The 23256-nt window shown below is 48.5% G+C and overlaps 1 protein-coding gene across 7 annotated transcripts in view; it reads left to right on the top strand.

Annotated features, from left to right (window-relative positions):
• Nucleotides 1-23256, top strand: part of Pfkfb3 (6-phosphofructo-2-kinase/fructose-2,6-biphosphatase 3) — an 85886-nt gene that overhangs the window by 59586 nt on the left and 3044 nt on the right. For 3 of the 7 annotated variants that reach the window (XM_041630753.1, XM_041630750.1, XM_041630752.1), the window contains exons 2-16: nucleotides 5240-5365; nucleotides 6670-6766; nucleotides 9230-9296; nucleotides 9753-9827; nucleotides 10668-10724; nucleotides 13277-13401; nucleotides 14926-15133; nucleotides 15488-15634; nucleotides 15791-15895; nucleotides 17305-17434; nucleotides 17756-17818; nucleotides 17930-17994; nucleotides 18571-18657; nucleotides 19490-19663; nucleotides 22002-22024. In XM_041630753.1, the coding sequence (XP_041486687.1) occupies nucleotides 5240-5365; nucleotides 6670-6766; nucleotides 9230-9296; nucleotides 9753-9827; nucleotides 10668-10724; nucleotides 13277-13401; nucleotides 14926-15133; nucleotides 15488-15634; nucleotides 15791-15895; nucleotides 17305-17434; nucleotides 17756-17818; nucleotides 17930-17994; nucleotides 18571-18657; nucleotides 19490-19663; nucleotides 22002-22024 (1549 nt within the window). The remainder of the gene's footprint in view (nucleotides 1-5239; nucleotides 5366-6669; nucleotides 6767-9229; nucleotides 9297-9752; nucleotides 9828-10667; nucleotides 10725-13276; nucleotides 13402-14925; nucleotides 15134-15487; nucleotides 15635-15790; nucleotides 15896-17304; nucleotides 17435-17755; nucleotides 17819-17929; nucleotides 17995-18570; nucleotides 18658-19489; nucleotides 19664-22001; nucleotides 22025-23256) is intronic. The other 4 variants (XM_041630751.1, XM_041630754.1, XM_041630756.1 and 1 more) reach the window with 4 other exon arrangements.

A 23256-nucleotide genomic window follows, 5' to 3' on the forward strand; every position in this document is an offset into this window, starting at 1 on the left:
GGTGGAACCCGTTCCTAAGACAGGGCTCCTTTTCTCTTTTAAAAGGAAGTCAGGGGCAAGGGCTTGGCAGGTCTATTTTCCTAAACCCTGTCAGACATGTTTATGCACTGGGGCTGCCTTTATAAAAAAGCTCCAGGGAATAGCCAAACTTTGTGGCACATCTATAATCGCATTGTGCTGTAGCCGGTTAACTGAGGAGGTTAAGAGAACCATGAACCTGGACTGCAGAGTGAGACTCTACCCAATAAATAAATAAGTAAACAACAACAACAAACCAGGAAAAGTTGGTCAAGACCGAATTTAAACCACTGGACCCACCCCCCTGCCTGAGACAGGGTTTCTCTCAGTAGCTTTGGAGCCTGTCCTGGAACTCACTCTGTAGACCAGGCTGGCCTTCAACTCAGAGATCTGCCTGCCTCTGATTCCTGAGAGCTGAGATTAGGTGTTTGCCGCCACTGCTTGGCCCTTCTGGCCTTTTTAATAAGGAAAATTGTAACACATTTTTGGACAGGACTTGGTCACCCAAAACAATGACTGGCTTCATATGTATATATAAAGCCGGGAGTTGCATGTGTGCGTGTTCTTCCCTTGTTTGGGTCTTCGGGAACCATGGCAACTTTTGCATGGACCCTAAGCTCAGTGGGGTTGACTGTAGCAATATTGAGAGACATCACAGTGCAGCTCTGTGCCCCTCCTCCAGGCTTCAGAACCTGATCATTAGATTCCGTGAGCTTGCACGTCTGTCACGGAGTTGAGAGATTTGCCAACAATTGCTGTCAGAGCCATTTAGAGCTTGAGGTGTGTGGGTCTAAAGCTGACGGATTAAGGTGACCAGTTCACCAGCTTCTGGAATTCTTCCGTGTGACACTGGGGTGTAGCCTCAGACACATCCCTTCACATGCGAATATCTACAGCCATGGTGTTTACTACATATCCATGTTTTAAGTCCTATCTTTCCTATACTCAATTTGTTTCTGACTGCACTAGAGAAAAGAAATGGCTTTTGTGCTGACATTGGGAATCTTGTGGACTTCTTTTTCTTTTTTGGAGACAAGGTCTCTCTGTGCCCTAGCTGGCCTGGAACTTTGTAGACTGGGCTGACCTCAACTCAGATGGGATTAAACAGGCAAGCAGATCTCTGAGTTCAAAGCTAGCCTGGTCTCCATAGCTTGTCTTGAAATTTAAAACAAACTGAGTATGTTTGCCCGTGAAGCACAGTAATTCAGTGCCAAGTTTCTTTACCAACATTGTGATGAATGCTTCTTGCAAAACTGGAAGTTTCTGTCAGTTTAAACCACAATTCAGAGAGACTTGACTATATTTGCAAATTAGCTTAGGTGATCTTCAGTTCTACTAGCAAGAGCTGCCTTTCCTGTTACCTCCACTGAATATCTGCAGCCTGCTACACAGTTGGGTGCTGCTACTTGCTTGGAACCCTAGTTTCCTCAGTTTCAAGAAGATTACGTTTTTGTATATGTAGTGTATCTGGGCTGTGAGCTATCCCAGCCTTGGGCAGTGTGATGGGTGACCTGGGTTATAATCTATGTAGGTACAAAGATCCCATCGCTAATGCAGCAAAGGGACATTAAGACTGATTACACAGAGTTACTGTAAACAACAGCTACAAAGAACATCTCCTTTAAAAATACTTACTTACTCTGATGAGGAGGGTGGCACATGCCACGGGGACGATCAGAAGAGGACAGCTCTGTGGAGTTGGTTCTCTCCTATCCTTAAGTGGGTTCTAGAGATGGAACTTAATCCTTGGACTTGAGAGACAAGCAAAGCCATCTTGCCAGTCCTCAACTTTTTGTTTTTCCCAGATACATGGGAGTAAGATACCAGTTTATCTTTGGTTAGGATTTAGAACAGACTGCATGTGAAGGAAGATGGGCATGGTATTCAACATCTTACAGAATTCTATCTGTTGATGCCCAGCCAGGCATATGGATAGCAGCCGTTTCAGGTGAGTTATGTGGTGGTTCATAGGGTGGCTTTTTGTGAGTCTTACTTAAGGAACCATGGCCTTAAACTATGGGCAATACTTTTAGTATGAATCTTCCCAAACTGCCACAGGGCCTAGCTCTCGTTAGACAATGGGTTTTCCCCTCATATATCGGTTATTGTTCTCATTGCTGTGACCGAAGGGACTTCTGGAAGGAAGTATTTATTTTGACTAATTTGAGGGTCTAGTCCATTATGGCTGGAAAGTAGTGGAATGTGAGGCTGTTGATCTCTGCATCCGCAGGCTGGAAGCAGAGAGATTTGAAAGTTGGTGTTCAGCTCTTTTCCTCTTTATTCAGGCCTGCCACACCCGTGGAATGGTGCCATCCACAGTTAGAGTGAGTCTTCCCACCTTGGTTAACCCAGTCTGGAGGCATTCTCATAGATACCCCAGGGGTGTGTTTCCATCTAGTCCAGTTGACAAATGACGATCAACCATCATCACACTTTAACAGAACATCTGTGCATTCCTTTATCCGTATTTAAGTTAATACCTAGATTTGTTGCTAAAAAAAATCTGGTATGAAACATTGAACATTAACTGGGTGGTGGTGACTCACCTTTAATCCCAGCACTTGGGAGGCAGAGGTAGGCAGATCTCCGAGAGTTCAAGGCCAGCCTGATCTACAGAGGGAGTTCCAAGACACCCAGAACTAGACAGAGAAACCCTATCTCAAAAAACACAGAACAAAACAGTGAACATTTATATGAAAGGAAAGGAGACATGTTTGTCTTAGGAAATCTTATGTTGAACTCAATAAATTGAGTTTGTTGGGAAGAAATAGCAATGTTAAGGATTGGATCCAGGGAGTGTTGTGAGATGGAGGATGAGGGGTCATGGCTGGTGTTTCTTTTCTTTCTTTTTCTTTTTTTCTTTTTTTTGTTTGTTTTTCAAGACAGAGTTTCTCTGTGTAGCGCTGGAGCCTGTACTGGAACTCACAGAGATCTGCCTGTCTCTGCCTCCCGAGTGCTGTGATTAACGTCTTACCCTGCTGCCGCCACCACCACTACTACCTGACTTTAGTCTGTCTCTCTTTCTGTGTCTCTCTCTGTGTCTCTCTCTCTGTCTCTCTCTCTCTCTCTCTAAAGATTTATTTATTTATTATATATACAGTGTTCTGTCTGTATGTATGCCTGCAGTCCAGAAGAGGGTGCCAGATTTCATTATAGATGGTTATGAGCCACCATGTGGGTGCTTGGAATTGAACTCAGGACCTCTAGAAGAGCAGCCAGTGCTCTAAACCGCTGAGCCATCTCTCCAGCCCTGGTGTCTCTTTCTCAATGGTAAAAGTGTTTATGAAGAAAAGAACCCGGGGCAAGGGGCAGGACATTGTATGTTCAGCGAGACCCTTGAACTGGGTTATAAGCTGAAAAAGGGCTGTGAGGGGGTTACTAGATTCATCTGGAAAGATTTGTACATCTTTCCACGCACAGATGTCTGGGTGACGAAGGTACACTTGGTCTGGCAGCTCCTTTGAGTGCCTCAGCTTTGGGCAGTAGGAAGAATGTCTTTTGCTTTGTCAACTAAGAGTGATCTAGGTTTATTTGCTCTTGAAACCCAGCAGCACTCTGCTGAGTCTACGGTATTGCCTTTTCTCTTCCAAAGTGTCTATTGTTGGAGGTTTGTTCCTGCGATTAGTAGATAGACTTAATCCCTGATCTGATAACTCAGCCGGCTTCCGCCTTTGCATCCCTGACACAGTTCCAACAGAAACTGCCCATGTACACATGCATGTATGGGTGCCTGTTTCCAGGCATCTCTGGGTGCTTTCGGTAGCATAACTGTTCTTTCCAGGGTCACTGGAATGCATTCATGGGGAATGTCTCTAAGGCTGTCTTTGGCTTCTGAATTCCTTGTCTAGATAGCCTCACACTCCTCACCCAGGTCCCCACTATCAAAGAGATCACTCACCCCTGCTTGTCCTGTTGTTTCTACTCAGACCCTAGTCTGCAGTTCTGGAAGCAAAAGAATCCACCTTAGTGGCCCCCTTTGCCTGTAGTTCCCATGAGCCTCTGTCTAAATCTGACATCTGTCTAGATTGGTGGCATGACTCTCATCTCTTTTTCCTGCAGGCTGTGCAGCCTGTGTCTGGGACGGGAGAAGGCCAGCTGGGTTAGAGTTGGCAGACAGCCTCTTTGGCTTGTAAGCTTACTTGTCGCCAGGATGCAGGAGTCGCCCAAGAGTCTCAGTGGCAAAGAGACAGCCAAGGGAATACTGGAACTTTAGTTTGTCTAGCGGGATTCTTTTGGCTGCTTTCTGAAAACCTCTGTCCCCGGTGTTCTGTCTTACTGAGATTCTGAGGATATATGGGGCACTCATTTATCACAGGCAAGAGTATCTCTGGAGAGCCTGCCTGGGACTTAGTGACTAGCTTACATAGAACCCTCTGACTGGCGGACTCAGGCGACCCTCTGAACCTGGCATCCATCAGATCCCTGGCAGCAGGATGGAGGGGGGTGGTCAGGGAGGACGTGAGAGGCACAGGCATGGTGCCCAGCCAGGGTCCTAGCATTCTGTGTCCCTGACCCACTTTTACTTGATAAATTCTTACTGTTTAATTCTTTTTTTCTTCAAGAAAGTCTGTGGAGTTTCTCTCTTGGTTTCTGGGGCTCCCCTCTGTTTGCTTTCCACCTGTTTGTTCAATTTACAATTGAATTAGAAAACCATCTTCCCCTAATTCTACCCTTCCTGGTATTAGGGTCGCATCCTTGTATCCCCAAGAAAGGCTCTTATGTTATTCTGTTAGGAACTGGAATCACCGTCTGGGGCTCAGTACCTGCATATCTGATTGTGCCTTCTGTTTGGAACTGCCATTGCCAAATATTGCCTGAGAAGTGAAACTAAACTACAAGGTCAAGGGATGTGGTCACTGGGGGGGGGGGGGGTAAAGTGTGCAGTCCCATTGGGTCATCAGATGGCAAAGACTTTGGGATGTGGAATGACTTCATAACTTGAGAGTTATTCTTTTTTTGTTTCTTTAAGAATAGTTTCACATTGTTGCCCAGGCTGGCCCGGAACTAACTCTGTGTAGCCCAAGCTGACTTTGAACTCAGCTATGTTCAAGATCACTTTGAACACTCAATCCTCTTGCCTCTGTCTCCCAAGGACTGGAATTATTGACACGTGCCACCATACCCAACTTTGGTCCCATTCTTCAAAAATCTGTCTTTAGGCAGAGGACTCTGGCATTAACTTTTGCTTTTTGATTGATGACTCTTCACTTGGGCTTTGCAGCCTGTGGGCCGAAGTTGACCAACTCCCCAACGGTGATTGTGATGGTGGGCCTCCCAGCCCGGGGTAAGACTTACATCTCCAAGAAGCTGACTCGCTACCTCAACTGGATAGGTGTTCCCACGAAAGGTAAGCCAGGACGCGAGGCCAACAGCTGGTACTCTCCGGGTGGCCTCTCACAGGCGTAACTGTCCTGGGTCATGGAGTCTGATCCTGCTTCCCAGTCCTGTTAGCTCAGTTCACCTTCACCTTCTTCAAGCTCCCTGTGGTGACCTCACGTTCTGTGGATCGTTTTTCTTGGAAAGTCCCATCACATGTCACTGTAGCCTTCTTTTGGTGGCCATTCTTCCCAGCTTCACGCTGAATGCTATTGATGTCTTCCCAACTAAATGGGAAGTGTCCTGAGGAGAGGGATTAGCATCCCTCACTGTGCTGAGATTTTTGCTTTTTAATACTGGTGCTTGACTCTAGGTCTACATAGGTTAAGCAGTAACTATTAAATATGATCTCATCATCAAAGGTGTGTCAGCAGGAACATGGCTAATTTAGACATGGCAGGGGTAATTTAGAGTTAGCAGCTCAGCAAGTAGGCAAGGCTGGTTGTTCAGTGAGACCCACTTATGTTTGGATACCTTATTTATCTTAACATATATTTATTTCATTATTTTATATGTATGGGTGCTTTGATTGTGCACGTGGAAACACACGCGCGCGCACACACACACAGTACATGTGTGCCTCATGCCCCAGACAGTCAGAAGGAGTCAGATCCCTTGGCACTGCAGTTATAGATGGCTGTGAACCTCCATGTGGGTGCTGGGAATTGAACCCTCATCCTTTGTAGAGCAGCATGTGCTCTTAACTGCTGAGCTAATGCTCCAGCCTGTCTTATCTGTGTATCTGTCAGTCTGTCTTTCTGTCTGCCTGTCTCTGACAGTGTTTCACATCTCAGTGGTCTCCAATGAGCTATACTATATCAGAAACCACTGAACTTCTGATCCCCCTGTCTACATCTCTGTGCTGGGATTACAGTCATGTATCACCATAACCAATGCTTTTGGTTGGTGCTGGGATCCAGCCCAGAGTTTCATCCATGCTAGACAGGACTCTAACAGCTGAGTGACTGACTTCCTGATTCCTACAGTACCTTTTTTCCCCCTGGATTCTGACTGTTCTCGGAGTCTGTTTCTGGTTGAGAACCCTGGGAGATGGGATCGGGACTGGTCCCTAGGAGACACTTCTGGTACAGCAAGAGTCATGGGTGCTATCCTTTGGTCTGGACCTTGTTTCCCAGACTGTGACCTGGGATGACAAGCCTGGACTGGGACGTCCACGCTGTTTGCATATGAGATTACTTATCCAGATAGGTATTGACTGAGAAGCCGTTTGTTCCTGATGACTTATCCAGGACTGTCCTTGTCTTTCCTGTCCAGTGTTCAATGTGGGAGAGTATCGACGTGAGGCCGTGAAGCAGTTCAGCTCTTACAACTTCTTCCGCCCTGACAACGAGGAAGCCATGAGAGTCCGAAAGTAAGCCTGAGCTGCTGTGGGTTTCCCGTGTGCGTGTGTGCATGCGTGTGTGTGCACGCGTGTGTGCGTGCGTGTGTGTGTGCGCGTGTGTGTGCATGCGTGTGTGCGTGCGTGTGCGTGCGTGCGTGTGCGCGTGTGCGCGTGTATGTGTGCGTGCGTGTGCGTGCGTGTGTGTGCGTATGCGTGTGTATGTGTGTGTATGCTTGTGTGGAGGCCTGAGGAGGAGCTTGCGTGTTCTTTGGGCACTGTCCACTTTATAATAAAATAATACATGTAGCTGAGTGTGAGTGTGTATGTGTGTCCACGTGTGTGGAAGCTCAAGGACGTCAGATAAATTCCTCTATTACTCCTCTGTCTTCTGAGACAGGGTCTCTTTAAACAATTGTTTTATGTGTGTGGGTTTTTGCCAGCATGTATGTTGTTAGTGCCTGGTGCCTGGGGAGGCCAGAGGAGGGCTTCATATCCCCCGGTGCTGGAGTTGCAGGAGGTTGTAGTGTTCCAGGTGGGTGCTGAGAATCAGACCCGGGTCCTGGAAAAGCAACAAGTCTTCCTAACTGCAGTCATCTCTCCAGCCCTTAGACAGGGGCTGTTGATGAACCTGGCACTAGCCTGGCTGGCCAGTGAGCTCTGGGGACCAGTTCTAGGGTTACAGAAAGTGGTGTCATGTGGGGCGTTTCGATGAGTGTTGGAGATGGAAACTCATGTCCTTGTGCACATGTAACCAGCAGTGCTTTACAAAACTGAAACAGCTCTGCAGACCTCTCTGGAGAGGTAGGGTCTGTCACTGTAGAACTTAACAAGTAGTCTAGACTGGCTTGCTGCCGGTGAACCCTAGGGTTCTCCACCTCCCTGGCACACCCCCAACCCAGCATCCGCTGCTTCCTTCTCTCCCTCCTTCTCCATGTAGGTTCTGAGAATCCAACTCAGGTTGTACTATGATCTGAGCTCTCTTCCCACCTAGTGGCTTCCTTTGTTGTAAAGCCAGGTTCTGTAAGAGGAAGAAAAGGCCAGTCTGCACGCTGGCTCTTTGCTGGTGGCCATTAGACCGAGCTAGTAGTAGGACAATTCTCTTGGCCTCTCTGCGACTGGATGCTTTGAACTGCTCCCAGGAGTAGGAACTGAGCCTCCCTGAGGCGGTTCAGCAGCAGCCAAGCACCAGGAGTGAACAAAGCCCCTTTCTTTGGAAACCATCAGTTTGCATTTGCAAAAGATTTCTTAAGCTGCAGGTGACAGGGTGGTGCTTTTCAGTTCTGCAGGTGCTGGAATCAAAGAGGTCCCAGTCTCTGGTGCCAGGCCCAGCCCTAGGCATGGCCCAGTGAGGCTCTGTGTGTGTGCTCTGGCATCCGTCTTTATTTTACTAGTATTGTTATTAGTTTTGTTTTAAGTTAGGGTCTTGTTATAGAATCCTGGATGGCTTGGCACTACCTTTTATAGCTCGGATTGGCCTTACATGCGGATCTGTCTTCCTGCCTCAGCCTCTGCAGTACAGATATTATAAGAGTATTTAGCACCCTGTCTGCCTAGCACTGATTTTTATTTTTATTACTAATTTTTGAGATAGGGCCTTATGTAGCCGAGGCTGGCCTTGAGCTTTCTGTGTAGCTGAGGATGAACTTCTGGTCCTCTGGCTTCCGCTCCCCTGTATGAGGATTATAGACTGTGTCACCAAACCTGATTTATACAGTGCTAAGGACTGAACCTGTGGCTTTATGCATATTTGGCAAGCACTCTCCCAAGTAAGCTAGATCTCTTGCCCTTGGTACCAGTTCTTTAAAGCTCCTAGGTTTAATTTTTAAGCAGAGCATGGTTCACTGTTTCTATAATCCCAGAATTTTGGAGGTTAAGGCAGGAAGTCAGCAAGTTCTAGGCCAGCTTCAACTACTGAGTAGGTTCAAAGTCAGACTGGATAACTTAGTGAGATCCTATCTCAAACTAAAATGAAAAGGGGGCTGGAGTTGTTCATCGTAGAACACTTGCTTGGCATGTTCAAAGGCCTTGATTTTAGTTTCCAGAACCACAGAAGAAAGACAAAGAGCAAAAGGTTAAACCATTAAAAAAAAAAAGAAGGCCATGAATGGTATCTGGTGCCTGGAATCTCCACACTGGAGGGGCTAAGGTGAGAGGATTGCTGGGAGTTTGAGGCCAGGTTGGCTACGGAGTTGAATGCCAGCCTGGGCAGCGTAGTTGGAGTTGGTCTTGTCTGAAAACAAAACAAAACAATCCACAAATACAAACGTTTCTCAGGGAAATTGATCCCACTGTGAAGCCAGGCATGATGACTGCCTCCCTCAACTGTGTGGAGGTGGGTGTTTGTGCTGGTCCCCAGGTCAAGGGCTCCGGATCTAAAGAGGCCTGGTTAGCACTGAGCAGCTTGGAACGGGAACATCAGTGTGTATCAACAAGGGATGTGACTGCTCAGCTGGACCTGCTCTGACCAGTGCTTTCCCTCCTGTGTGTTTGCAGACAGTGTGCCTTAGCTGCCCTGAGAGACGTCAAAAGTTACCTGACGAAGGAAGGAGGCCAGATTGCAGTAAGTCTGGGGGGCCCAAGCACCTCTGTCCTCGGGGGCCCTAGCAGTATGGAGAGCTACTGTAGAATGGCTTTAAGGACTGAGGGAACAAGTGGCCCAAAGCAGCTCCTGACTCAGGAGTTGTCTTGTGATGGATGCTGGGATGTAGCTTTGTCACTCACCTGTGCAGTGGGCATCTGGGCACCACCTCTACTGTGTTGCTTCCAGCCACAGCAGTGAGGGGCCATTGCTTGGTTCCTCATTGTATGTAACTGCTTGCTAGTTCCCCAGTTTCCCTGCTTTGCTGGAGAGCTGAGGGCAAAGAATGAGGAGGGAGCATTATGGAGGATTAGGGGATAGGACACCCTGTCTAGAAGGAGGAATTTGGGGCTTATTTCTGGAAACAACAGATTGAATTCCTTGTGGTTTAGGTAAGAATCATTTTTGGTTTTTCTGAGCTGCCTTTTTCTCTATCAGGTTTTTGATGCTACCAACACTACTAGAGAGAGGAGACACATGATCCTTCATTTTGCCAAAGAAAATGACTTCAAGGTGAGCCAAACTTGCCTCCCCCAGCAAATGCCAAGTGGAAAACACCTTGGGAGCTGCTGATTACCTGACTCTGGCTTTAGCCTCTTTCTGTCTCGAGCTGTTGTTGAGGCAGGGTCTCACTCTGTGGCCCAGGTTTGTTGAAAGACACTCCGTAGCCCAGGCTGCCTTCAGACTCACAGCAATCCTCCTGCCTCCGCCTGCTAAATATCGGGAGTGCAGGTGTGAGCTTCCACTCATCGTTGTCCACATTTTACTGCCTTAAACAAGGTTGTCCTTGTGGCAGGATGCCTAGGGACAGTGAAGCCCGCCCTCCCTCCCTGGCGGAGGGTGAAGGCCGTGGCCATGCGAAGTTGACGTTTTATGGAGTAATACTTTCCCAGTTCTTCTCTTCCTCCTTATGAATATTTTGGTTAACAAACAGGTACAAGAGCTTCTGGTTCTAAAGCACAAAATCATGGGTTTTGCTGAGACATTTTCATACATGGGTATCATTATACTTTGTTCCTATTTGCCCTCCCTTCTTCTCTCGCCCCCACCTTTTACTGATTTACTGGTCCTCTTCTGCTTCCCAAATAGCCCCTTGGATTCTGCTTTCAGGGTACATGTATTCCATGCCTATCATTCCTCACCCCTCCCTTTAGTCTTCTGTCATGATACCACCCCCCCCACATTTAAATCTAGGTTTTGCATATAGATGGCAGCATGAGTCTGAGTCTGGCTTACTTTGCATCTCCCCAGTCCCATCCTTTTCCTGTTGTTTTCCTTTCTTGGGTCACAGTGACATTCAGGTTGGCCTTTCGTGGGTTGTTTTTACATGTCTGCCTTGCTTCCTTCCTCCAGGTATTTTTCATTGAGTCCATATGTGACGACCCTACTGTTGTGGCCTCCAACATCATGGTAAGATAATTAGGAAGCCCTGTTTGTATATTGTCATTATACTGGGAGGCCATTTGCAGTCTTGGTCAGGGACTGGACAGTAACTAAACCCGGAGAAGCAAACCACCCTGCTCCATGTGTGGTTGAGTGTCTTCACGTGGATACTGGGATGGCAGAAGTACATGGGGGATATTAACTTAGCACAGCACAGGCTGTGACCTGGACATGCTCTTATGGGTCATCCATTCCTAAGGACTTTGAGGACATACAGCAGGTGTATGCCTTGGCTGGGACATGGTAGACAAAGGAGATAGACAGGAAGTAGTTTCACCTGGTGGCAGAAACCGAGTGATGGTGGAGTAGCCAGGGATGATGGGCAGCTCATCCCATCGTACAGCGGAGGCCATTCAGATGTTCACTTTTGCTTTCCAGGTCCCTGGTAGGGAACGATGCTTTTATGTAGGCCAAAGCCTCCGAGGCTCAGTATGCCAAAGACAAAGTTCCTGAATTTGGGCAGAAACGGTGTAGTGATGCACCCCTCTCTCTCAATTCTACTGTGCCTAGGATAGCTTTTCCAAATAAGTCAAGGTCAATGGCACCATTATTTGATTAAGCCTTAGTGTTACTTGATAGCAATAGACCACAAAGAGAAATGAGTATTATAAAGATGTTTTCACAGGTTAGTTTTGTGTGTGCATGTGTGTGCACGCACATGCGTGTATGTGTATGCCTGGTGGGGTGGGCACACATGTCACAGTAAGAATGTAGCCATCTGAGCCGTTTCACGAACTCACAACTTCTTATGTTTTTATATCGTTTCCTTTTCAACGTTATTGTTGTTGCTGTGTGTTTGAGTCAGGATTCCCACACTGTAGTCCAGGCTGTCCTGGATACTGTGTATCCCAGGCTGATCTTGGAATTTGAGGCTCCTGCACTGATCCTCCAGTGCTGGGATTATGGGTGTGAGCATCACTTCTGGTTTCCAGGTTAATCATATTGGAATAGGACATATTTAATAAGGAAGGCAAGTTTTTCATAGGTAGGGGAGGCAGGTGGTGTGACTGCATATACATTTGCTTATTTATTTATTATTTGGGGATGAGATCTCACTGTGTAACCCAGGCTGGCCTTGAACTCAGGGCAGCCTGCTTCCTCTTTCCTGAGTTCTGGAATTACAGGTGTGTACCACTGCCCAAGGTATAGGTGTACCTTGCCCAAAATATACCTTACCTTTAAAGGGATGCTAAGTATCTATAGCATCTTTCATTGGTCTTTTTCTTCAAGATGGTGGGAGTGTCTGCAAGCATTTCTAAGGAACAAGCTCACACTTCAGGAGGAGCGGGTCTGGAGGCTCAAAGCTTGAGGAAGGGCTGTGCTCACAGAGGGAGGGCTTCGCTGTTTGGTTTTGTTTTCCCCACTCTGCTTGATAGTGAAGCTGGTGCAGCTGTGAAACCATTTTCCCCACGGTGTCGTCATTCCCGTACTTAGGAGCTGTCTTAGTAGTAGCTTTCTATCCATTCACATAGCTGTTGGCCCTGATCCTCTGTATTCAGAAAATCTTTCTCTGATTAAACCAAAAGTTTTGCAGATTAGGTTCAGGGCTTTGCAACCTATATTTATGTTTTTTATTGTACAATTCACACAATATACAACTGACCTTTATAGCTATTTTTAGTGTGCCATTTGGCAGCATCAAATACATTCAGATTTTAGGCAACTGTGTTTGTGATGTTGGGCTGTTGGTAGGGTGCTTGTCTACCACATACGAAGCCATAGGGTCAGACACCTGCACTACATAAATTGGATATGGGAGTAAATACTTGGAATCTCAGCATTCAGGAGGTGGAGGCAGGAGGATCAGAAGTTCAAGATCATCCTTGGCTAAATAGTGCGTTTAAGGGAAACCTGGGGAACATAGGAGCCTGACTCAAAGCAAGCAGACAAAAGAAAACCAGAAGCAAAAACGCTGGGAATCTCCAGGCCTTTCCATCCCCCTCTCTGCCTTCTAGTTGTGGAATCACAAGATTAAAAACAATTCTGAGGGCAGGCATGATGGTGCCTGTTTAAATAATTCCAGCACTTAATGGACAGAGAAAGGTAGGGGTTTTTTAGGAATGTTTGAAGCCATCTGACTTTACATAGCAAGGTTCATCCCAGTCAGGGCTAGATAGTAAGACCCTGCCTCAAAAGACGAAAATCCATCAGCGTTTCCTTCCCATCTACCTGGGTTTCTCGGCATAATTGTCCAATTATAGGAGACTCCTTGTCCAAGAAGGGCAGCTCCAAAAGGTAGAGGCACCAGGTCTGCCTCAGTGTATGGTCCAGATGTGTCCCTTATGGGGTCTCTGTGGGTATCCCGTGTCTGTCCTTCACGGGCATCCTTCTTATGTAACCACAAGGCCATGAGTCAAACCTCCTGACCCACACTCTTTTTTTTTCCCTCTGAGACACTGGGTAGGATAATCTTTATTCTGAGAATTTCTGGGCTTTTCCCATTTGAAAGTCCACATCTGACTTAACTAAGCAGAAAGCCTTCCAGTATGATTCATCAGCTGCTCTTTGTGATGTTACAGGAAGTTAAAATCTCCAGCCCGGATTACAAAGACTGCAACTCGGCAGAAGCCATGGACGACTTCATGAAGAGAATCAATTGCTATGAAGCCAGTTACCAGCCTCTTGACCCTGATAAATATGACAGGTGATTTCCAGAGATTGCCACCCTCAATTGTCCATAAGGGGCTTGAAATATCTTCTTGAGGTTCCCATAGAACAGCTCCCAAATGTGTTTGTAAATTCTGAAAATGGCTTCTGGAGGGTCCCTGAGGCCCCGCCTGTTGGTGATGGAGCTATTGGCAGTTGGTTGCTGAAGGAGGGAGGGTCCCTATTCTTTTGGGGGCATGACTGCTGCTAAGTTGTCCATGACCCAGTGGATGGTGCACACAGGTCTGCACTGATAATAAAACACGTGAGGTGGGGACATTTAGAGGGAGATAGTGGTGGATGGGCAGGTTCAGAATAAGGGATAGCTCAGCAGTACTGCTTCTCCCCATGGCTGGAGTTCTGTTCCCAGCAGCCACATCAGGCAGCTCACAACCAATTGTAATTCCAGCTGCAGGGGGTCAGATGCCTCTGGCCTCCAGGTTCCTGCACTTATGCATGCGCGCGCACACACACACACACACACACACACACACACACACACACACATATATATTTAAAAATAATAAAACAAGAAGTCTTTAAAAGTATAAATGTATAGGCCAGGTGGTGGTGGCGCACACCTTTTATCCTAACACTTGGAGGCAGAGGCAGGCAGATCTCTGTGAGGTCGAGGCCAGCCTGGTCTACAAAATGAGTTCCAGGACAGCCAGGGCTACACAGGGAAACCCGGTCTCAACCCCATTTTCCTCCAAAATAGTATTAATGTATGAAAGTGTCTTCTTCGACTGTTTTACCTTAAAAAGATATATACTAGGTGTTTGTTTGTTTTGATTGGATCTCACCATAGCCCAGACTGGGCTGGAACTAGTTATGTAGAGTCACAGGTCTGCCTCCCTCTGTCTGTCCAGCGCTGGTATTAAAGCTGTGTCACCATGGCCAGCTAGGTTTGCTTTTCTCTTTTTTAAACATCTATACATTTATTTATTTTTTTATTTGCTCGTGTTTGTGTGTGCATGCATACACACATGAAGGCCAGGGGCCAACCTTTGAGAGGCCTTTTCCTCTCCTTCTACCTTGTGAGCCTAGGGAATCAAACCCATGCCGTCACACTTGGTGGCGAAGCGACTTCACTCGGAACCTTGTCACTAGTCTCTCCGCCTTGCTTTTTGAACAGTCTCTCACTGAACCTGGAGCTCACTGGTTTGGCTAGGCTGACTGGCCGAAAAAAAGTGGGTTTCAGGCAACAACCTGTCTCTTTCTCCCCAGCTATGGGATTACAGACCCAGAGCTTTTTAAGAAGGTGCACCTGAACTTGATGTATAAGACTTAGGCTTGTGCACCACTGGGAAACTTGTCTGTCCAGTTGTACTACTTGGCTTGAACAGCCTGACCATGGAAACTGTTGCCTTCATTTCCTCTCTGACTCCCAGAGAAGACAACAGTCCCTGCTCTGGGCCCCCAGGAAGCAAATATTCTAGAAGCTGGCTAGGCCTAGGGTGAGGAGTGCTGTCCTGTGAACTAGGCCGGCCTCAATGTGGTCCTCAGTGATGTTTCTTTGCAGGGACTTGTCGCTCATCAAAGTGATTGACGTTGGCCGGAGGTTCTTGGTGAACAGAGTGCAGGACCACATCCAGAGCCGGATTGTGTACTACCTGATGAACATCCACGTGCAGCCCCGCACCATCTACCTGTGTCGGCATGGGGAGAATGAGCACAACCTGCAGGGCAAGATCGGGGGCGACTCGGGCCTGTCCAGCAGAGGCAAGAAGGTAGGGGGGAGAGAAACAAACGTGGGCTACTAACTGAGTGGAGTCAGGAGGATGATTGGGTGATTGGCTCCCACCAGTAGAATAGAGGTTCTTTGGGAGGGTAGGATGTTGTGGTTCATTTATTTATTTATTTGCTGTTTTTGCCTTACTGTATTGGGTGCATTTGCGTGTGTCTGTATGTGTACATGTGGGTGTGGACTAGGAAGGGGAAATAAGAGTCAGGCCTCTTGGACTCTGATAAGGTTTAAGTGGCACCGGAGGTTTGGGTGGCCTTGGTGGCTCCCAGGTGACCACATAACATAACCTATGGAAGGACCTGGAGTTGGGGTGACCCCTGTCTCCTCATTTCCTCAGTTCGCTAATGCCCTGAGCAAGTTCGTGGAGGAACAGAACCTGAAGGACCTCCGTGTGTGGACAAGCCAGCTGAAAAGCACCATCCAGACCGCGGAGGCCCTGCGGCTTCCCTATGAGCAGTGGAAGGCGCTCAACGAGATTGACGCTGTGAGTCCCAGGCCCGTGTGGCAGTGGGGAGGCATGGCAAAGAGTGGAAAGTTCTCTCCAGGGCTCTATGGAATCCTGGGGGCTTCCCGAGACCCCCTTTATTTGAGGCGGCATTATGGGTGAGTTCCCTGGCGTGAATATTGGTCTCTCTGACAGGGTGTGTGTGAGGAACTGACCTATGAGGAGATCAGAGACACCTATCCTGAGGAGTATGCGCTGCGTGAACAGGACAAATACTACTACCGATATCCCACAGGCGAGGTGAGCAAGGAACGCCCGCATGCGCGTCTGTTGGCCTTTATAATGGTCACGAGCTGTTGGATGTGTTGTGTATGGAGGTGGCTGAGAGAAGGCCTTGGGGGCCCCAGCAGGACCAGGTGAGTCCCCACAAGGCCTCTACAGCCCACCCCATCTCTCACCAGTTCTGTGAGCTCATTTCTACTATGACTTTGGTCTTAACGCTCACTAGAGGGAACCCCATAAAAAGCCCCAAGGGAAGCGCGTTGTATTTCTCCCACACGGGACAATGAGAAGTCTGGGTATCTGTCTCTGATGATGTGTGTGATGATGCAGGGAAGAGCAAAGAGGATGGCTGGTGATTCACTCCAGACCAAGCTTTCCCCTGGACGGCAGGAGACATGATAGAAGGCTGGCTGTGAGGATGTCATGCTAGGTGGCTTGTGCCAGGTCCGGGCCGATGTCGGTGGAGGGAATGACTGAGCAGGCAGCTACTCTTGAGTTGGAATGAAGTGTGCTGAGCCATGTGGTACTCTGGGTGTTGAGCCAGGTGGCTGTGTTGACACCTAGTGGGTGTCCTTCTGAGCCTTTGTCATAGTTCCCATTCCTGGTGGGCCACCATGCTGTTTTCTGATCTCTCTCTGGTCTTCACTCGCTGTAACTCTGGTTAGAAGGAGGAAAGGCACAGAAGAGTCAGGGTAAGGAAGAACTTCTGCTACTTTTTTTCTGTCGCAGCTTTGCACTCGTGGTGTAGCTCAGACCGACCTTGCTTGCAGTCCTGTCCCCCCAACCCCCCAGTGCTGGCATTCCAGATGTGCACCACCGTACCTGGCTCCATTTCTGTTGTTTGAAACGGTATCTTTAATGTGTAGTCCAGGCTGCCTTGGGCTGTTGCCCCTCCTTTTGCTTCAGCCTTCTGGGTGCTGAGGATTATATAGATGCGTACCAGCCATATCCGAAAGGAAACTGCAGCTGTGTTAGCGGTCAGTCTAGTGTCTCCTAGCTCCTAGCTCTGCTCACCACAAATTCCTCATCTCTAGAGTTGCCTGTTCTAGGTGGTGAACAAGAGGAGCCATTCTGTGTATGTAGATGGTGATGCTTAGTGTCTTCCACTTGGCATATAGATTTTCAAGGTTCTCTCATGTTGTGGCACGTGCCAGGACTTCATTGCTTTTCATGGCTGCCTGAGTAATCGCCATGATAGCCTGACAAAAGTCTGATCTTCTCCAGTGCTCAGGAAGAAGGAGCTCAGACAGACAGGATTGCAGGCTTCTCTCATGATTCTTTGGGATGGTAGTTCATTACATGCAGAGCTGAAGACTTAGAAGGGTGGATGTGTGCGTGTGGCGGGGGGGGGGATGGGCTGCGAGCGATTACAGGATTCTTCCCTGCCTATCCTCCCCTAATGTACTATCCCATCCCTTCGTTCTCAGTCTTATCAGGACCTGGTCCAGCGCCTGGAGCCTGTGATCATGGAATTAGAGCGCCAAGAGAATGTGTTGGTCATCTGTCACCAGGCTGTCCTACGCTGCCTGCTAGCCTACTTCCTCGACAAGAGTGCAGGTATTAAGGGCAAGCCATGCCCAGGAATGAAGGAAGAAGGAAATGGGCCTTGAGTGCATGTGGCAGGGGATCCATCCTCTCTGCTTTGTTTCTAAATATAGATCTGCCTCACAGCCTGCTAAGGGGTCTCTACCTGCTCCCTATGGAGCAGTGTGATGCTCAGTGGGCTTCATCACTTCATAAACCAGCCTGAGAACCCTCAAGCCTCCATGTGACCCAGGGCTAGGCATGAGGCTCTCACCGTGAGCCTAGGGATGCCCCTGAATGTCTCCCTTCACGTCAAGTCTCTTATTTAACATGACAACGTATGTCTCGTTTCAGAGGAGATGCCGTACCTGAAATGTCCCCTTCACACTGTCCTGAAACTGACACCTGTGGCGTATGGTGAGTAGCAGCCCCTACTGGGCCTTGACCCTGAGGCTCCTGATGGCTGTGGGGCTGCCGATGAGGACGATCTCTTTAACAGAAGCTGTCTTCTCCATCTTTCACCTTCAGGGTGCCGTGTGGAGTCCATCTACTTGAATGTGGAATCAGTGAGCACACACCGGGAGAGGTCGGAGGTGAGTTAGGCTCCGGCGTGTGGGACCCTTGGGAAACCCTGGGTCTAGTTTTCTTCTGGAGGGTTCTGACTGAGTTTCTTTGGTGCCCACTGGCCAGCTACCATGCTCCATACCTCTGTTCCTAGCCTGTCTTTCCTGTGACTTCATGGGATCGGTTCCTTTTCTTTCTGTCCACACTTTCTCTCTGCCCCCGTTTCTGCTTGACTGGGAAGAGTGAGTTAAACAGGGAGTTAGTTCCTTCTCTCAACCATGACCCCAGTGCCGTAGCTGTTGCTGCCTTCTCAACAGCCCCAGGAGGCTGGCACGAACAGGATTAGCCGGTCAGCAACACCATGTGTGTGCACTTCGTTCACAGTTAGGCCGGGCTAGAGGATAGGAGTCCTAAGGGCTGCTGAGCAGTGGTCTGCAGGAGACTCAGTGCCTGGCTGTTACTGTGTTCCACGTCAGGGAGGTCTGAGTTTTTTTTTTGGGGGGGGCGGGGAGGGTGTGTGTGGTCATGTTGAATCCCTTACTGGGCAGATTGTGTATCTGTCCAGGTCTGCGTTGTGAAAGTGGGTTTAAATTTGCTTTATGCAGGCTGTCAAAATACAACACTTTGCCAGTGTAGTCAGACCTTCCTCTTACACCGAACTTGACTTTCTGTCTGTGGAGTCCGAAAAACAGGTGACTTCCCCATTCCCAAGAAGCTTGGCCGTCAGACGTTGGTAGGAAGGGTCCATGGGTATCAGCCAGTTCACCGCCCAGCTTGCAGTGTGGACTTCACTGGAAGAGGACTGTGTCCCTGGGCTGTCTTGCCCTGTCTCCTGGCCCCACCCCTATCAACCAAGGCACCTGGAAGATGTGCTCATTTTAGCTGAATGAGGACACCCCAACACTGGGCTTAAACATGAGATGGGGTCCAAGGACCTCAGAATACTTCCTTACTTGGTGTTGGGGATGAAGCTGTCCTGGGCTTTGAGGTGGTGGGCCATGCACTGGACCCCAGGAGCCTGCTTTCCTGTCTTGCCATCCTTTGTTGGAAGGTTGACATCTCATCCCGGCTGACAGACTCTGTCTGTCTCCTGCTTTGCCTCCTAGATGGAGGCTGGGTACCGTTTGGGGGAGCACAGTGTATTTCATGGGTGCTTGTGTGTGCTGCAGTCCCAGGTGGAAGGCAGTCGCCCCTGATACCTTCCCCCTCCCACACCTGTGATCTCAGAGCCAACCATCTCTCCTGGGCCCTCTGTGGGTGGGGTAGCTGGGAATAAGGTTCTTTATTTTGACCCCCTTCTCTCCTGTGGTTGTAATTATTTTTTTCCTCCTCTGTTTTGCACATAGCGAGAAGTTCAGTGCCAGCAACAGTTCAGGGTCAAGGCCACTCTCCTGGGTGTTCCTCTGGTTGTACCCCTACAAATCGCAAGAAGTGTGTGTGTGAGTGTGTGTATGTGTGGCTTTTCTACCTCCCTCCCCACTCCTTGTAACTGTCTCCTTCTTTCTTTTGTCTTTGTCTGCTTAGGATGCAAAGAAGGGACCTAACCCGCTCATGAGACGCAATAGTGTCACCCCACTAGCCAGCCCTGAGCCCACCAAAAAGCCTCGCATCAACAGCTTTGAGGAGCATGTGGCTTCCACCTCTGCTGCCCTGCCCAGCTGCCTGCCCCCGGAAGTGCCCACGCAGCTGCCCGGACAAGTCAGTGATTCTGCTTTAATTACTGCCTCCAGGGGAGACGATCCCCAGACCTGGGAACTGTGTTTGCGTTTGCGAGGGAGGATGTGTGCCTGTGTTTAGGGTGGGCTGCATGTGTGATGTGCAGTAGACTGTGTTTGTGGGTCTGTAGGGTGTGTCCATTGCAGTGGGCAGAATGCGAGATGCCCTCTCTGAAGATCTTTCCTGGTCAACAGTGACTCTGTCTGTCCTTTCTGAGGTCATGGTCTTTGTCCTTTAATTAGCAGACTCAGGCAGAGCAAAAGAAATTGTAAAATGTTCTGCACGTTTGTGAATAGTTGCCTCTAGGACAGTCTGTACTTTAGCAATGCCCAATCCAGGAGTCTGTACGTGTCTTCCTATCCCGTAGCTAATCACCTCTAGGAGAGAAAAAGTTGAGGTCCCATAGAAGAACCTATCCCCTCTCCATAACCAGCATAAACTGTCCCCCCGCCAGAAATAGTCCAGACCTGGAGAGGCAAATTGATAAAGCTCTTTGCATGCAACTGTGAAGACCCAAGTTCAGATCCCTAGAACCCATGCAAAAGCTGAATGAGGAGGGATGTGCCTGTAAAATCACTGGCGGTGGATGGGAGGAAGCTGAATGAGGAGGGACGTGCCTGTAAAATCACGGGTGTAGACATGAGAAGCAGAAACAGATGGATCCCTAGAGGCTCCCAGGTCTGCTGGCTCGACCTACACGGTGAAATTCCAGGACAGTAAGAGACCTTCTTTAAAGGAAAGGTAGAATACTCCTGAGGACTGACATCTGCTATTGTCCTTCAATGTCCATTCACGTGATACTTGTGGTCATCGGCATCCCTGTACATGGTGCACGTATGCACAGTCTGTGTATACATAACATGCGTAGAATCAGGCAGCCAGGATAGCCACGTTTTCACACAGCAGGTAGATTATCAGAGTGAAAACAGACAGAACCCAACAATATTCTCTATTTCGCTAGCTTAAAAGATCAAAGGCTGGAAGAGTTTGGCCATTGAGCATGAAAATTTTCAGAAAACCAGATACCCAAGAACCTTTGCAAACATGAAATATAGACCATGCCCCGATGCCTAGCTGAATTGATCTCCATGCTAGGCAAACTCTCACTATATCTGCTGCCTACCAGCGCTACTGTTGACTGTTGACCCCTGATCTTCCTTTGACTTCCTGAGGTCTGGGATGTGGTATGGAGAGAACACTGAGGCCTCCAAAGTTCCTTTAACCACCCCAGACCTCGGTTTCCTAATCTGTGGAATTGGGGAATAATATACCCCGCAAAAAGTGGCTTGGAGGGGCTGGAGAGATGGCTCAGTGGTTAAGAGCAGTGTCTGCTCTTCCAGAGGTCCTGAGTTCAATTCCTGCAACCATATGGTGGTTCACAACCATCTGTAATGAGGTCTGGTGCCCTCTTCTGGCCTGCAGGCGTACACACAGACAGAATATTGTATACATAATAAATAAATAAATATTAAAACAAACAAACAGAAAAAAGTGGCTTGGACAAGGTGATTGGTGTGGTACATGTGATTGGGGTCTGGCATGAAGTAAGATTTGGGTCCAGTAAGATGACAGATTTGCTGAGAACCAGGAGGCTTGGGTTGTAGCTCTGCCACTAATGTGAGGTAAATCCCTCCTCCCCCCACTTTGGCCACAGGATCTTGGTTCAGGCGTTGTCTTTTATGTAGTCTCAAGTTTATGGCCGTCCTATCTCTGCCTCCCGAGCATAGGGTTTTGTTGTTTTGTGGAGAACAGGGTCTCTCACGATGCTTAGAGATTGGCCTCAAAGTCACTATGGAGTTGAGGATGATTTCAAACTCCTGATCCTCCTTCCAGCTCCCAAGAGCACTGCCGTACCTGGCAGGTGTAAGATTTGAGTGGCCAGGCTCAGTCTCTTTAGCTTTGGAGATGGGCTCAGGACTAGGTGGGAAGACTCTGGTGGATATTCCTTTAGATCTGAGAGTTTTTTGTTATTGCCAAGCAGAACTGAATTGCATCACCATGCCACTTGTCCTGGTGCATTGTGGGAGTCTTTTGTTGCAGAGGCCTGAGGAGATTAACCTGGGCCTGGGACAAGGGACATCCAGAGCTACACTGATCTGGTTAAGGAGGACGCTGACAAGAGTCCAGTCTTATCCCCCACTTCCCCGATGCCTCTGAATTTATTAGGATAGCCCTTCAGGATAGCCAGATCCTCAGGAACAAATGTCTGGGATCTATTGGCCGGGTCAGACATGGGAGGTGTGGAGGTAGGCTCATCTCACCAGCTGCCATCTGGCCTCCTGACTGACTTTTTCTCTCTCCTTACCTTGTCTCCCTGCAGCCTTTGCTAGGGAAAGCCTGTCTGTAAGTATTTTTTCCTTCTTGATAATTCTGTCGCTTGCATTTGCTCTTGCCTGTTTGCCAGTCTGTGTCCTGCCTGTTGAAATATTTAGGCTGAAGACAGTTTGGATAGACTCTGAGGCTGTCCACAGAAGAGAAAGAGATGGGAGGAGAGAATCCCCAAAGTTGATAGAGAAGGGTTGTGTTGTAGCCAAACTGACAATGTTCAGCAAACTCCATTACCGTCAGCCACGGAGTTCTACTCCCAGTCCCTCTTGGGGTTCTAGGTTTTGTCTTTAATGGTCACAGGCTGGGGCCTATATAATGTCAGATTTCCCTGGTGGGGTCAGCTTTTGGTGGAAAGTGAAACCAGTCTTTGCTGTCATTTCCTGCCTGCCCTCTCTCAGAGGAGCATCCTTTTATTCAGAAAGCAATATTTATCCGGAGCCTAATATCCAAACATGGGGACCTGCCGTGATGGCCTGGAGGTGTGCCTGCCAGTCCTACCTGGGGGCAGTCTCTAGAGAGACATCCATGTAGAAACTACTTGATGATCCTGCTTCACTGCATCCTCAGACCCCACTGCGGCTGTGTCAAGCTTGAGAAAGAGGAGTGGTCCGGCACTTGGAGCTGTGCAACCACAGAACGGGAGGGCCCAGCCATTGTATTTCTGTCCTTACATAAGAGACGGGCAGGGCAATCCTCTTCCTGTTTAACAGTACGGTCGGGTGACCTGCTTGCACACCCACCAACCGGTAGGCAGTAGAGGCAGGCCGCAAAGAGACCTTGTGTCCCAGAAAGCTAGCTTCTTGCAAAGGCCTAGGTATGTTTTTTCTCTCACTGATTCTTCTGTTTTTGTTGTTGTTGTTGTTTGTTTGTTTGTTTTTGTTTTTTGTTGTTTTTCAGGACAGGGTTTCTCTGAGTAGCTTTGGAGCCTGTCCTTGAACTCACTCTGTAGATCAGGCTGGTTTTGAACTCACAGAGATCACCTGTCTCTGCCTCCCGAGTGCTGGGATTAAAGGCATGTGCCACCGCTGCCCAGCATCTCTCTGGTTCTTGAAACCTGAAGGGTACATTGAGCAGCCGCTGGCCTGTGGGTTAGCTCCCACAGCTTCTCTTGCAGCCACTTCCCAACGGAGGGGATTGGCCTGGCTGCCACTTTCCCCTCAGAAAGCAACAATGTCTATCACCCACCATCCAGTGTCTATAATTTGAGGACCAAGGGTTCTCCTTGCAGAACCTTTGGGTTGGAACTT

This window comes from Microtus oregoni, unplaced genomic scaffold (genome assembly GCF_018167655.1).
Source record: "Microtus oregoni isolate MIOR12 unplaced genomic scaffold, Mior012 000035F_ref0000213, whole genome shotgun sequence".
Taxonomy (NCBI): domain Eukaryota; kingdom Metazoa; phylum Chordata; class Mammalia; order Rodentia; family Cricetidae; genus Microtus; species Microtus oregoni.